Source organism: Silurus aristotelis, assembly GCF_946808225.1.
Source record: "Silurus aristotelis genome assembly, chromosome: 17".
Taxonomy (NCBI): Eukaryota; Metazoa; Chordata; class Actinopteri; order Siluriformes; family Siluridae; genus Silurus; species Silurus aristotelis.
This window is the reverse complement of record NC_139590.1, coordinates 21,053,279-21,068,844: the sequence shown is the minus strand read 5'-3', so window position 1 is coordinate 21,068,844 and position 15,566 is coordinate 21,053,279. Positions and strand designations below refer to the sequence as shown.

The 15,566-nt window shown below is 39.0% G+C and overlaps 1 protein-coding gene and 1 long non-coding RNA gene across 3 annotated transcripts in view; both read left to right on the top strand.

The window, feature by feature from the left end:
* The window catches only part of afg2a (AFG2 AAA ATPase homolog A), a 79,319-nt gene that overhangs the window by 8,243 nt on the left and 55,510 nt on the right, over positions 1 to 15,566 (top strand). For both annotated transcript variants that reach the window (XM_083566028.1, XM_083566027.1), the window contains exons 10-13: positions 5,879 to 6,033; positions 9,320 to 9,529; positions 10,387 to 10,440; positions 10,603 to 10,682. In XM_083566028.1, the coding sequence (XP_083422154.1) occupies positions 5,879 to 6,033; positions 9,320 to 9,529; positions 10,387 to 10,440; positions 10,603 to 10,682 (499 nt within the window). The remainder of the gene's footprint in view (positions 1 to 5,878; positions 6,034 to 9,319; positions 9,530 to 10,386; positions 10,441 to 10,602; positions 10,683 to 15,566) is intronic.
* On the top strand, positions 10,696 to 14,052 carry LOC310739849. Its single transcript, XR_014537510.1, has 2 exons — positions 10,696 to 12,808; positions 13,725 to 14,052. It is a non-coding gene; the product is annotated as an uncharacterized lncRNA (long non-coding RNA).

Genomic DNA, 15,566 nt, shown 5'->3' with positions numbered 1-15,566 from the left:
CTGAGATCCTTCTCAATCACGTTACTGCAGCTGCGTGTGTGTGTGTGTGTGTGTGTGTGTGTGTGTGTGTGTGTGTGTGTGTGTGTGTGTGTGTGTGTGTGTGTGTGTGTTGGATAAAATTACTTTGCTCTCAGCATTCTGGGCAGCTTAAATGCTCCACATTCACTGAAACTGAATCTTGGATCAATACACACTGCCCTCTAAATGACCCTGGGCAAACTGATTGATACAATACGCACACTTCACACACACACACACACACACACACACACAAACAGTGCCAGCAACCCCAGCAGTGTGATGCTCATCTCTGCAATGCTTTGTCATACAGAAGTGTGTTTGAGAGAGTGAAAGAAAAGAGAGAGGGAGAGAGAGAAAAGTGGAAGTGAACTGCGACATCGGCAATAAATCGGTTTAGCGAGTGTTTACATGCGCCCGCTTTCCTTATAAAGCACTTTTTCCTTTTAAAGTGCCAAGGCCTTCTGCCGGGCTCGTGTTTATAAAATCCGGAAACGTTTCTCTCCTCCTCCTCAGACTAATAACAGGCTCTGGAAACGAGGGGTACTTTCCAGCTTTTTTTTTATTCTTCCTTCCTTCCTTTCTTTTTTTTTTTTTTTGGCGAGGGAGACGGCTGGCTGATGGACAGACTATTATTCAGATTATTTTGGGCTATTATTCGGAGCACACAGCTGTGGAGGAGTGTAAATACAGGTGTATGAGGGGGGGGGAGCTCCGGAACAAGGTGCATGACATAATGAAGACGTTCCTGCCTTTATCCCCCCATCTCTCTCTCTCTCTCTCTCTCTCTCTCTCTCTCTCTCTCCTTCTCTCTTTCTTTTTTATTTTCTCGTCTCACCGTCTTTTTCTTCAGGCTGTTTTCATTTTGTTTCTGTGGCATATTCATATTCATATGTGTGAAGGTCAAAGATGCTGGAGCTCAGGTTCACTTTTTCAGTGGTTGTGCAGATTCTTAAACACACACACACACACACACACACACACACACACACACACACACACACACATCACAGTGACAGCATGTTACTTTTATTTACATTCTTATAATATATTCATTTACTAATATTTAATTTAACTATAGGAAAGAGCTAGCTTTCTTTCTTTTTTTCTTTCTTTCTTTCTTGCTTTCTTTCTTTCTTTCTTTCTTTCTTTCTTTCTTTCTAGTATGTTAGTCTTTTCTTTTTATTGAACTATTTCTATCTTCTTTTTGCTTTTTTTTTTACTCCTTTTTCCCCCTTTTTTTTTTCTTTCTTTCTTTCTTTCTTTCTTTCTTTCTTTCTTTCTTTCTTTCTTTCTTTCTTTCTTTCTTTCTTTCTTTCTTTCTTTCTTTCTTTCTTTAACTATTTCTTTCTTTCTTTAACTATTTCTTTCTTTCTTTCTTTAACTATTTCTCTTTTTTCTATTTTTCTTTCTTTAACTATTTCTATCTTTTTTTTCTATTTTTCTTTCTTTCTTTGTATCTATCTATCTATCTATCTATCTATCTATCTATCTATCTATCTATCTATCTATCTATCTATCTATCTATCTATCTATCTTGTTTGATTTTTTTCCCTCCTTTCTGTGTTTTTCTGTTTTTATTGACTTTTCTTTCACACTCTTTTTTAATTTGTTATAATCTCACCCCTTTTTGTTACTTTTTTGACTGTTTTTTGCTTTTTGTTTTATTTTAGTCTCACCTAGTTAGTTTCTTTCATTCTTTCTATCTTGTTCTTTCTTCTTAGTTTCTTCATTTGTTCCTTTTTCTCTTTTTTCCAACTTTTTTCCAACTCTTTTCTTTCTTTCTTTCTTTTCAAATTTTTTTCCTATTCTTTCTTATTTACTTATTTTGGTTTGTCATAGTCTTAATGTCTTATGATGATGATGATGATGATGATGATGGTAATAATCTCATCTCGTGCGCTTCACCTGTGTGTGAACGTGACTTACAGAGCAGGTGAAAAACTCCATGACTTTTCTATATGAGGGGCTTTTTTTCTCTCTGGCTCTATTTTTAAACCTGACTAATTGGATCCATGCCCCCTAATGCCAACCATAACCCCCCCCCCCCCCCCCCCAAACACACACGCACACACACACACCCCTCCGTTCTTCCCCTCCTCTCTCATTTCCTATCAGTATGAAAGAGTGCAGTGTTGGCCCTAATTTGGCCGAGTGGGATGTTTTGCAAATGTTCGTCTTTGGAACTGTCTTCGGGCTTCTTGGAACTGAGGCCCGGTGTCCAGCAGCATTTAGGATACAGCTGCACCTCAGCCATGCAGCAGAGCGAGAGAGAGCGAGAGAGAGGGAGAGAGATTGGGGTGTATGAATAGAGGACAGGAATTCACATTTGGTTTACATTACTGTGTGTATCTCTCTCTCTGGCACACACACCACACGACTTCAGCATCGGATGTTTTTCTTAACCAAATGAATAAAATGAAGAATAGCCCAAGGGACGGGGGAAGTATTTTTCTCTCTGTCTCGATCTTTTTTTCCCTCTCTCTCATTACTTGACTGTTGAGTATATTATCAGTGGTCTAGCGGCCCAGTTAATGACATCATCAGCGGCCCATCCAAGTCTTTCCTTTCTCCTTAATGGTGATTGGAGCTCTGGGGTCTGTAGACCAGGTACTTAGACCCCTTTACGTCCTACACGTCCTTGTGCGTACGGGTTTCCTGTTGCGTCGTCCATATTTGCGTCCCGGATTGGATTACACCCCTCCGACCGCTTCCCTTTCACGACTAGAAGTCCATTTGCGAAGTCAAAATCAGTTCCATATGTACAAGAGGGAAAAAATAGCCCTTGGTTTGTTTGGTTTTTCCACTGCAATAGACAAGCTTTGATTTTTAGCACGTAAGATCTGGCTGTATTAAAGTATCCAAAGGAGTTAGTTATGGGGTCTTGTTAACGAGGGGGGGGGTTTAGGATCGGTGAGAATTGTGGCTGTTTGGACCCTGCAACTTTGAAGAGCCTTGGGGATTTGATGCATTGCTAAGGGGTTGGTATCCCTTAGAATATCAGGTCAAGTGGTTAATGATGATATAGAGACATTCTTTTGAGTAATCTCAGGGTTGGGTGCCTCAAGACCAGGGATTGGGCTGTATTTGATTCATGGACTCCTTAGTAAACTTCTAAAATACTTCTATTGGGTTTTAAACTTTATAGGTCTCAGATTCTAGCTGTTTTTAAAAAGGCAACCAGGACTGAGTGTTTAAAATCAAAACATTTACTTGCTTATGCATATGGTTAATGGATGAATCTAACAAATAATTACTGATTACCAATAATGGCTACTGAAGAAAGAAAAAAAAAAGCACTCTCCGTGCAGCGTGCAATTTCACGTGTAAAATCAAACCCGATGTGGCATCAGTAATTCGCCTCTAGAGGTTTTTTATTGTTTATTATTATTTTTTTTTTGCATGTTTGGACCTGTAGCTGGTGGTGGTTGTATTGAGTTTTGGTATTTTGCAGGTTTTGTAAGGGTTTTCTATTGGTTTAGTTTTTTTTTTTTTGTCTGGGTTTTTGGGTTGTTTTGTGGCGTCTGTACTACACGTCGACCCATTTGTTCGGTTTTGCCGATTAATCGGCACCAATATTTGAATGCTGGAATTATTGACTAGTTTTTCCAGGTTTAATTATCAAGTTTTTTGTGTTTTACTTTTGAGTGTTTGGTATGGGGTCCTCAGTTTTTTTTGATCGACAGTGCTTGTTTTCTGAGGACTTTTGTCCTCTGGTTTGTTTGGTCTGGGTGTTAAATTTTCTGACCCCTTACCCATAGAGCTCTGGTTGTAGTTTGGATTTAGACTATTGCAAATTAGATTTTCTGGGTCTTTGAAGCATTCACTAGTTTTGTGGTTTTTGGGGACCGTTTTTCTTTCTGGATATTTTAATGGGTTTTAGCTGCCTCGTGTCATATTTTTGAACATTTCTGACTTTACGATCTTGTGTTCTGTCTCATTCCCATAAGGCTAAAACAACACCTGAAAAGGTTCTGAACATTTTCAGGGATGTTTGGCATAATGTAGGTATGAGAAGTGTTTCCAAAATTGCAGTGTTTTGACGAATTTAAACTTTGAATGCACTCATTCAGGTCCCGTCAGGGCAACGTGTTTGTGTAGAGAGAAAAAGAGGAAATATGATGGAAAGAGACAGAGGGAGAAAGAAAAAAAAAAAGTAGGAGAGAGACTTAGTGTCCCTCAGGGTTTCTCTACAGAACAAACTGACCTTCTTGGCTTGGCCTGCGAGTGTCTGTGCTTTAGGAATCTGTGTTTTATGTAAACAGGATGTAATACTGTCTAATCATAAATCCTCCTGCAATTCCAGCCAGCATCGTGAAAGGAAGCCTCTCGGCTGTGTGTGTGTGTGTGTGTGTGTGTGTGTGTGTGTGTGTGTGTGTGTGTGTGTGTGTGTGTGTGTGTGTAAGGTGAAAAAAGAAAAGAAAAGAAGGCTCCTTATAGGGCTGTTCGTTGAGGTCAACAGTAATAAAGCAGTATTATTTGTTATTACATCTTTCCGAAATCTAATCAACTGTGTTTGTTTTCCATTATATTATGCTACACTTGGATGGACAAATGTTTATGGACTCCTGAGCATAAGATTTTGTGCTTTTTGAACATCTGCTTCCACATGGAGGCCCCGTTTTCTTTTGGTGTAATAACCCCCACTCTTCTGGGAAGATGTTCCAGTAGATTTTCTGGAGATTTCTCGACATTCTATCCAGCCATAAGGTTGCAGTCAGCGTTCCAATTCATCCCAATAGGGTAGGAGATCTATAGGAGATCTTCCACTCCAACCAATGCACAGGGGCAGTGTCTTGCTGGAAAAGGTTTGGGTCTCCTAGTTCAAGTGAAGGGGAAAATTCCACGCTGCCCCATCCAAAGACGACGTAAACATTTTTTTGTGGGGTCAGCAGCTTTTTTTTATTTATTTATTTTTTAAGCTTTGTAGCAGTTATAGCGATCATTCTTTCTTTCTTCTCTCGTTCTTGTCAGGTTTCACCTCCACTCATCTACACATAAAAAATTGGCCTTACGAAGTGTCTTAAATCATTTGAGCCGTGAAAGTGAGTGGAATGGACAGTTGGGTTTAATTGGTGTTTGTGCGTGTTAGCGTGTGTGTTAGCGCTGCAGCTATTGATTATTTTACCGATTAGTATATAATCGAGTAATGAGAAGTACTTTATCTTCATTAAACAGCAATACTGACTATACAAGAGAAACTGAGACAGGTTTCTAAAAATAAACAAGTCATTTGTTTCCTTTTTAGAACAATTAGCTTTTTTTTTTTTTTTTATTTATCAAAACGTAACCAGTGCATATTTAGTGCATTTAGTGCATTTAAATGCGAAATAACATCAAAATACAAATATAAAAATTTAAGAATCGATGTTTCCAGCCCCGTTTATTTCATACGCCGCGTTTATAAACGGGATCCCGGGGCAGTCCAGAGTTTTTCCGGGTGGTGCGTCTGTAATAATGGTCCGTGAGGAAACGCAGTGCTCTGTGTGCAGTTAAACGGATTAAATAACAAGTAATTTAATAATAAATTCATAAAATTGTTAATCAAATAATAGAAATTGCTTTTTTTGTATTCGAATTGCTCGAGTAATACGAGGAATCGTTTTAGCCCCAGGTTGTGTTAGTTTTCTTTCTTTTAGAGGTTACTGAAATGTGCGTTTAGGTTTTTCATAACTTCCCTCCTGCTGTCTTCAGTCTCTAAAGTATGTGCCGGAGGGAGGAGAGGTGTTGATGGATTAGCCTGGATGTGCAGGGTTCGAGCAAGTGTGCATGCGAGAAAAGTAATGCAATAGTGTGTAGAATGGACGGATGGATTTATTTGCTGTCGCATCAAAAATCATTTTCTTTTTGTCCTCTTCAGGGCTCCATGCATTGAGAAGAGTGCTCTCCTCCACTCCAGGCATCTCTGACAATGTCCTAATGGACAGAGTGAAGGTCACAACCTCTGATCTTCGACTGGCCATGACTCAAGTTAAACCCAGTGCCATGAGAGAAGTGGCCATCGATGTGCCAAAGGTGAGATGAATGTGTGAATGAACGAATCAGTGTTCTAGACTGCGAAACCCTGAGGAAAATGTAAATGAGGGCAAATTCGAATGAATGAGTGGGTGAATGAATGAGTGGGTGAATAAATTGTGGGAACCAGCAAATGTTCTAAACTGAAAAGCGAACGAATGAGGGAAAGTGCAACTATATATGGATGAATAAATCGAGCTGCGAATAAGTAATCATTTGAACGGATGAATGGATGAAAACAAACTAGTGCATGGGTGGAAGTACAATAAAATAAGTCCACTTGTTTACGAACGATAAGTGAAGAAGCGAACATAAGGAATGAATGAAAGTGTGAATAAAGAAGAAAACGAATGAATGGGCGAAGGTGTGAATGAGCAAATAAGTGAAAAACTGAAGCAACAAGAAATGCGGAAATTAGCGACAAGTGCAAATATACAAAGTAAATGATCCCTGAAGAAAACATAAAGGCAGATTAAATGAGTGAATGCATTAATGGACGGATGGATAAGGTGATCGAACGAATGCGAACTACAGCGTATCAAGTGAACAAACGAACAATTTGGTTAGTTTAAACGAGTGCGTGCGCCTACGAGTGACCGAGATAACGAATGTGCAGGCGATTTAAAAAAGTGAAACAAGCAGAGATACAGTGGTGTGAAAAAGTGTTGGCCCCCCTTCCTGATTTCTTATTTTGTTTGCATGTTTGTCACACGTTAATGTTTCAGATCATCAAACTAATTTAGATATTCTTAAAAGAGAGCATAAGTGAGCACAACACGCAGTTTTTTAAATGAAGGTTTTTATTATTGAGGGAAAACAAAATCCAAAACTATGTGGGCCTGGGTGAAAAAGTGTTTTAGTTCAATTTATATAAAAAAAATAATTGCAAATTGGACTTGCAGCGATTGAGAGAGTAAATGAGTGAATGCATGAACGTTTTAACATTTTAGTAAGTGTGTGTGTGTGTGTGTGTGTGTGTGTGTGTGTGTGAGAAAGAATAAACAGATGTGCGGTTTATTGTGTACAAACAAAAGGAATGTCTTTGGGGGGGGGGGGGAGTGTAAATAGGTTGCTATACAATAGCTCACTTTTTTTGCTTGTTTGAGTTTAGGTGTATTTATGGTGATTTTATACCTCACACCTGCAGAGAAAATGGACACACACACACACACACACATACACACACACTAGGGTCTTGTTTGCTGAACACAGACTTAAAAATGGGATGTTTAGCGGATTTTATTTGTACAACACACAAGCATCCTGCTGTGTAGTGTGTGTGTGTGTGTGTGTGTGTGTGTGTGTGTGTGTGTGTGTGTGTGTGTGTGTGTGTGTGTGTGTGTGTCAGTAACCATACAGGAAGAGGCTCCTGCATCATCCTGTCACTAATTGGAATCAGGTTGTCGTGGCGATGTGTCGCCCGGAGCAGTACAGCTTTTCTTCCTGCTTTGCACTGAGATCAACATAACACATGCAAATGAACAGAGGAGAGAGAGAGAGAAAAGAGGAAAGGACGGTCATAGGAAGATGGATAGATAAGAAAATTTAAAGGAGAGCGAAGGAAATAGAGAGCAGGTAGCAAGGGAAGAGAGAAATGTGCATAGCAGAAAGCGAAGGATAGAGGACGATTAAGAATGATGAAAACAAGGGATAGGGGTAGAAAAAAGTTGATGAATATGAGGGGGGGGGGGAGAGGGACAAGAAAAGAAAACGACAATGGAGCAAAAACAAAAGAGGGAAATACATATATACAGAGGAGAGCATCAGGTAGAGATAAAGAGGAGAATGAAGGTATGGCGAAGATCAAACGGAGAGAAAGAGGAATGAAAGAGAATGGGAATGAGAGAGGAGCGCAGGATAGAGAGAGGAAGGCTGATGGATTCCAGCAGGGCTGATCAGATCCAGATGAGCTTCGACATTCATTTCTCATCTTTATATAAGAAACTTCCTGTGTGTGTGTGTGTGTGTCTGACACAGAGAGAGAGAGAGAGAGAGAGAGAGAGAGAGAGAGAGAGAGAGAGAGAGAGAGAGAGAGAGAAAAGAAAACATGTGTGCTAGCATAAGTGTATATGTAATGGTCTCTCAGTTTGGTCCTGAAGGATCCCCAGCAATTCTCTCTGTGTGTGTGTGTGTGTGTGTGTGTGTGTGTGTGTGTGTGTGTGTGTGTGTGTGTGTGTGTGTGTGTGTGTGTGTGTGTGTGTGTGTGTGTGTGCATGCGTGCATTGATGTTTCCTGAATGTAGTCTATAAGCCAAGACATGTTTGATATCCGAATGCCTGATGTATGCTTCTTTAGTTGTAAAACTGAAAACACTCATTTACATATTTGTCCCATCTGATTTATTATGCATGAGGTGGTCTGGGAAAATCGTTCAGATGTTAATGAGGCCAAATGCTAGAAAATATTTTGGGGAAAAAATGTGATTTGCATTACGAAAAATGCAGTTTTTCGACCTGTCATGGACTTGAAATATGTAGTCATTCATCGTGTTATTAGGAAAATCTGTGCACCTGTAAGCAGCTGATCATGTGATAATGCACCAGTTATCCAATCAGCTTTCAGTGACTTGAACCATGGCATTGTTGTCTGTGCTAGAAAAATTGCTGACCTCCTGGGATTTTCCTGCACAGCAGAATAATGTGGGAAAGTTTACATCCAATGTCAAGCAGGTCTGTAGGCAGAACATTAGCCAAACTAGTTTGACCTGAGAGGGAGACTAAAGTACAGACGCTTCCCACTTTACGAACATTCACTTTACAAACTTTCGTGAATATGAACAAACCTACCCTAAATATTACATTTGTTTTATTTTTTATTTGATAGTATTTATAGCTCTTAGATCATTAGGAGATATGCGTCGCCAATAAAGGACACAGTAACAACTTAGGAACAAATTCATGGTACGAACGGTCGAGGTGGGTGGGATACGACAGCAGATTTACCTGATCGGGGTTCCACCATTACAGGGCAGTTTGAAGTCTGAAAAACATCACCCTGTGTTATAAAATGTAAATTCTCGAAATGGAAGCGTGAATCCTTAAACACAAAATGTGTAGGCTGGTGGTGGTATTATAATGCTGTGGGGAATGTTTTCTGTTTTGCTCATTAAAACCAATTGAGACTCAATTGTGACTAAACGTGAACCTTTTTATCATGGTTACTTCCAATATGACCTGATAATCTCGTTAAATGAACCGGGTTTGGCCCATAGTTTCCTGCTTGACTGAAAAAAGCTAAAGGGTGAATTTGAGTTTCTTTGAATTTCTTTTTTGTTTTTTTTTCCAAGGTGTGTTGGAGCGATGTAGGAGGAATGGAGGATGTGAAGCTGAAGCTGAAACAGGCTGTCGAGTGGCCGTTAAAGCATGCCGAGGCGTTCTGTCGGCTCGCCATAACGCCCCCTAAAGGTGTGCTGCTGTACGGACCACCTGGCTGCTCAAAGACCATGATTGCGAAAGCACTTGCAAATGAGAGCAAGCTGAACTTCATTGCCATCAAGGTAAAGTGATTGTGCAAGTGTGTGTACATGTAGTCAGCATTTGTTTTGCCACAGAAGCCACACCTCTTTCAATGGGACTGATGCACACACCTCCATCCACTCCACTTTTTCTGGCACCTGCAGCTCCCAGAGGCCACACCTTCTTCCTTTAGACCTGACACAGAGCTCAAAATTGGCTCAAAGAGGATCCACCTCCCTTTCTGGGACCTGACATGCAGCTCCCTTAGGCCACACCACCTTTTCTAAGATTTAACATACAGTTCCCAGATGGTCCATCTCTTTCACTGGGACTGAATGCACAGCTACCAGAGGACCCATGTATTTTTCTGAGTCCTGACAAAGGACCGGACCTGCCACAGTTCCTAGATCCTAGATCACAAATGGTCCATCACCTGCTGAGGAACCTGATACACAGTTTCTATAGGCCACATCCCTTTTTTCCATGGGACGCGGTTCAGTTCAATTCAGTTTTATTTGTACTTGTGTATTTGAATTTTTTTAAATTTGTATTAGCATCATACTTTGTCCCAATGCAGCTTTACGTAAGATAAGTAATGGCCCACCTCCTTAACTGGTGCCAGAAGCACAGTTCCCAAATAAAAAACCACCTACCCTGGGAACTGACATGCAGGCTCCGTAGCCCACGCCTGACCCACAGTTCCTAGATGATCTTACTTCCTTCCTTGGGACTTGATGGACAGATCACAGAGACAACCCTTCTTTCCTAGGACATGACACACAACTCTCAGAACCACTACATATTCCCTGGGTCCTGACACACAACTCTCAGAGGCCATACCACCCTCCTTGGGTCCTGACACTCAGCTCATAGTGTTTTTTTTCTTCTTGTGTTTCAGGGTCCCGAGTTACTAAGTAAATATGTCGGTGAGTCTGAGAGAGCCGTAAGGGAGGTCAGTGAACTGTGTGTTTGTGTGTATTATATTAATAATAATACTTTATTTTATTTTAATATTTACTCTGGCTTTACTGTGAACAACTGCAACCCAACAATTTGATGTGAATGAGTGTTTCGGTGTACGCTGTTTAACCCAGCATGTGTTTTCCGACTTTAGGTTTTCCGGAAAGCGCGGTCCGTGGCGCCCTCCATTGTTTTCTTCGACGAGATCGACGCTCTGGCTGTAGAAAGAAGCAGGTACGTGTTCACACACTGTAACGAACAGTAAAGACAGTAAACCAGGATTAGATCTGAAATGACTGAATGATAAGTCGCTTGCACTATTTGTGTGATAGCAGTGTCGGCATAAATTTGTTAGACACAATAAACCAGTTTCAGATCCAACCTTCTTGTATTCAGTAAACCAGTTTTGGATCCAAATTGTTGATATAAACCAGTTTTAATTTTTACTGTAAACATGTATGCAATTAATCCAGATTTAGAGCACTAATCTTGTTATACACAGTAAATCAGTTTTGTATGTAAACGTGTTAGACAATAAACCACTTTCAAATCTAAAGGTATTACATGCAACAAACTAGTTTTAGTTTTAAACTTACTGTACACAATAAACTAGTTTCGGGTTTAAACGTATTATAAGCATTAAACCAGTTTTAGATACGGACCACTTGTTTTTGTAGTGAATCGTGTACATGATGAACCAGTTTCATCAGTGTATAATTCAGTTATACAATATAAAAACAATTTCAATTTGAATCTCATTATAAGCTAGATTTGGATCTAAATTGTCAACTTAAACCAACTTAAATTTTCAGTAAACTTGTATACAAAATCGTGTTCTAGACAATAAATCAGTTTTAAACAGAAACATGTTTTATACAATAAACCAGATTCAAATCTAAACCTATAATATTCAGTAAAAAGGTTTTATATAGACTGTACTTGTACTTCATAAACGTATTTTCCACTATAAAACCAGTTCCTGGTTTAAATTTATTATAAGCAATAAACCAGTTTCAGAAATACACATGCTGAACACAATGAACCAGTTTCACAGATTATCCAGTTATACAATATTACAACAATGTTAATTTGAATCTCATAATAAACTAGTTTTGGATCCAAATTTTTCAGACTCAATAAACCAGTATAAAATTTGAACTTGGATTAAATCGAAACAAGTTATCTGCAATAAATCAGTTTTACATCTAAACACAATACACATTAACCAGTTTCAGATCTGTACACAGAACCACTGTTTCAGGTCTAAACGTGTAAATGTATTAAAAACAAAACTTCATAAACCAGTTTCCGATCTAAACGTATTTTCCATAATAAACCAGTTTCAGAAATACACATGCTGAACACAATGAACCAGTTTCACAGATTATCCAGTTATTCAAATTAACATTGTTGTAATAGTGTATCTCATAATAAACTAGTTTTGGATCCAAATTTTTCAGACTCAATGAACCAGTCTAAGATTTAAACTTGGATTAAATCGAAACAAGATATCCGCAATAAATCAGTTTTACATCTAAACACAATACACATTAACCAGTTTCAGATCTGTACACAGAACCACTGTTTCAGGTCTAAACTTGTAAGTGTATTAAAAACAAAACATACTTGGATTATGCAAAAAAAAAAAAAAACAGGTTTACATTTGAACTGATTAAACTCTGAACTAGTTTTAAATCTAACCATGTTATACAGTAAGTCAGTCATTTCTCTAAACTCTTTGTATATTTACTAATGTTTAGATGCACAATTATCTCAAGCGTAAAGTCAAGTATTGAGACACCTGACTTTTCCAGCCAGATGACTGTTTCTTCCATAAACTGTTACCACAAGGGTTGGGGGCACACAATTGTATAGGATGTCTTCGGATGTGGTAGCATGTAATTTAACCCTTTTCCGTGCACACCAGACCTTATAAAATTAGTTGTCAACGAATAACGTGATAACGCAGCCGCTTGCGAAAGGGCGGAGAGTACAGGGTCAATGGCAGCAGGAAAAACTGTGCATAATAAGTCGTCCAAGGCATGAGAGCATTTTATATTAAACGCAACAAAGAAGACTGTAACCTGCAAGTTATTGCAAAGCGGAGCTTGTGTGGGACGGAAGTATCACAGTGATGCACGAGCACACGAAAAGAAAACACACCGGTGTCACGGATGAAGACGGATCACCAGCACGGTGAGTAAAAACTGTATAATCCTCGTCATGTGAAAATGGTACAGTTTTTTAAACTGTTTGTTTGTAACTTTGGGGAAAGTCGCACAGGATCTGTTCTTTCGTGACTTGCGAGCATCAGGTTGCGACATAGCGATGGATTCAATTAAAAGCCAATCGTTAGCATGGTGGGCTTTAAGTTCTTGTACACCAATGTATATTTTTCCTTTTTTCTTTTTTCCTTTGATTCCTTTTTTTTTTTTTAATTGATCCTGTTTGCTCGCCTGCGTTTCTCCAATCCATTCTCTTTTTTATAGCGTTTGTCTACTACAACAGTGGTTCCCAACCCCCAGGCCGCGTACCGGCACCGGTCAGTGGGTCAATTGGTACCGGGCCGCACAGAAAGAATACATAACTTACATTTTTTCTGTTTGATTTCTTATCTGATTCTGAACGATGTTTTATTTTGGTAAATTACCGGATTTTCTCCACCACATCTGTCTATGACTCACTCTTTCGGTCACATGTCTTACCTCCATCCTCTACCTTCTTAAAGGGGCTGCTCCAGCCGCTAACACATAATACATTACCGCTAAACTGAAACCCCCAAGCGAGCAAAATGAACAAAAAACAACACAGTGGATTGAAGATTATTATAATATTTAAAAAATACCAGTTTTTATGCCGGTCGTATCATTTTATTTTGTTGTATTTATCCGCCACACCTTACAGACCGGTCCGTGAAAATATTGTTCGTAACGTACAACAGTAACGTATCTGTTTTCAAACGTGATTTACTGCGGCTTTACTACGTCCAAATGCCTGTTTTCGATGTTCGTATATTTAATTTATGCATATATAATTTAATTATTATACAAAATTCTATTCATTATATATTCCTGATGCTTACATTTTCACAACTGTACAAAACGTGTGTATTTTTCTTAAATTTTTTATTGTCAAAACAGTATTTTATATTGATCTGTTTTAAGCACCGTTGTCAACTTGCCATCTGCGCTTATCATTAAAAACGATACAAATGTTGATTTACACAAATTGCTTCACATTTCATACTCAAATTCTGTTTGTTTGTTTGTTTTACAGAAAAGAAAAAACCCAGCGTGAGTGAATTTGTTCAAGAAGGAATCCTTGATGCGCTCCTCAACAAGCAGCCACTCTAAATTTGAAAATACACTGAATTAGAGTTTTATATAGTTAGAATAAGCAAATACATTAAAAGTTTAATTTCCTTTAATCCGATAAACCGATTATCAAAATAATCGTTAATTGCAGCTTTAATGGGATGTTTAAAAAGCACATACTGATTTTATGTGCAGGTGTCCACAAACTTTTGGCCTCATCGTATGTGGGGAATTCAAATGAATAAAAAGAAACCTATAAAAGGAAAGTCTGATTAAAATATACAGCTTTCTATAAAGATAAATTTTTTTTTTTTTTTACACACACACACACACACACACACACACACACACACACACACACACACACACACACACACTGGAACATCTGTGCAGTGGAGACACATACACACACAAACATGTCTTTGTTTCTGTGGAGACAGATGGAGGAGAGAGTGGAATGGGGGCAAACTTCCTGTCCTGCGTGTGTGCGTGTGCGCGCGTGCGTGCGTGCATGCGTGTGTGTGTCTAAAAGATAAAGTAAATTTTTGTTCATCTTTATTGCACACCGAAGATGCTCCCCGTCAAATAAATTTTTTACATCTAAATGCTCTTGATTCTAAGTGCACACTCATGTGACACGCAACACGCGTGTAAATGTCGGAGCTTTAAACCCTGTACTGTCTGCCTGCCTGTCTGTCTGCCTGCCTGCCTGCCTGCCTGTCTGCCTGCCTGTCTGTCTGTCCAGGGTACTTTAGAATGTTTTTGTTTTAGTTTTTGTGATGTAGTTCTTGATTGTCTACTTATCTGTCTATTGTTTGTCTGTCTGTCTTTCTGTCTGTCTGTCTCTCTGTGCTAACATTATTTTTCAGTACAGACAATATAAAAATCTATGGCACCCTATTTTTCTGTCTGTCTACTTACCTATTTGTTTGTCTGTCTGTCTATTGTCTGTCTGTCTGTCTGTCAGTCTATACTAACATTGTTTTTGAGTACTGACTACAGTACAGACCAAAAGTTTGGACACACCTTCTCATTCAAAGAGTCTTCTTTATTTTTATGACTATGAAAATTGTAGAGTCACACTGAAGGCATCAAGGGCTATTTGACCAAGAAGGAGAGTGATGGGGTGCTGCGCCAGATGACCTGGCCTCCACAGTCACCGGACCTGAACCCAATCGAGATGGTTTAGGGGTGAGCTGGACCGCAGAGTGAAGGCAAAAGGGCTAACAAGTGCCAAGCATCTCTCGGGGAACTCCTTCAAGACTGTTGGAAGACCATTTCAGATGACTACCTCTTGAAGTTTATCAAGAGAATGCCAAGAGTGTGCAAAGCAGTAATCTAAGCAAAAGGTGGCTACTTTGAAGAACCTAGAATATGACATTTTTCAGTTGTTTCACACTTTTTTGTTATGTATATAATTCCATATATAATTCCACATGTTAATTCATAGTTTTGATGCCTTCAGTGTGAATCTACAATTTTCATAGTCATGAAAATAAAGAAAACTCTTTGAATGAGAAGGTGTGTCCAAACTTTTGGTCTGTACTGTATATAAATAATCTATGGCACCATATTTGTCTCTGTCTGTCTGTCTGTCTGTCCAGGGTTTTCACAGGGTCTTTAAAAAGTCTTCTAGGTCTTAAAAGGTCCTCATTTTCTGATGTCCATGTAACGCTACCTCTAACACTTATTGAAATGCTCCCGCAGCACTTTAGAATGTTTTTGTTTTAGTTTCCGTGATAATGTAGTTCTTGATTGTCTACTTATCTGTCTGTTGTCTGACTGTCTGTCTGTCTGTCAATGC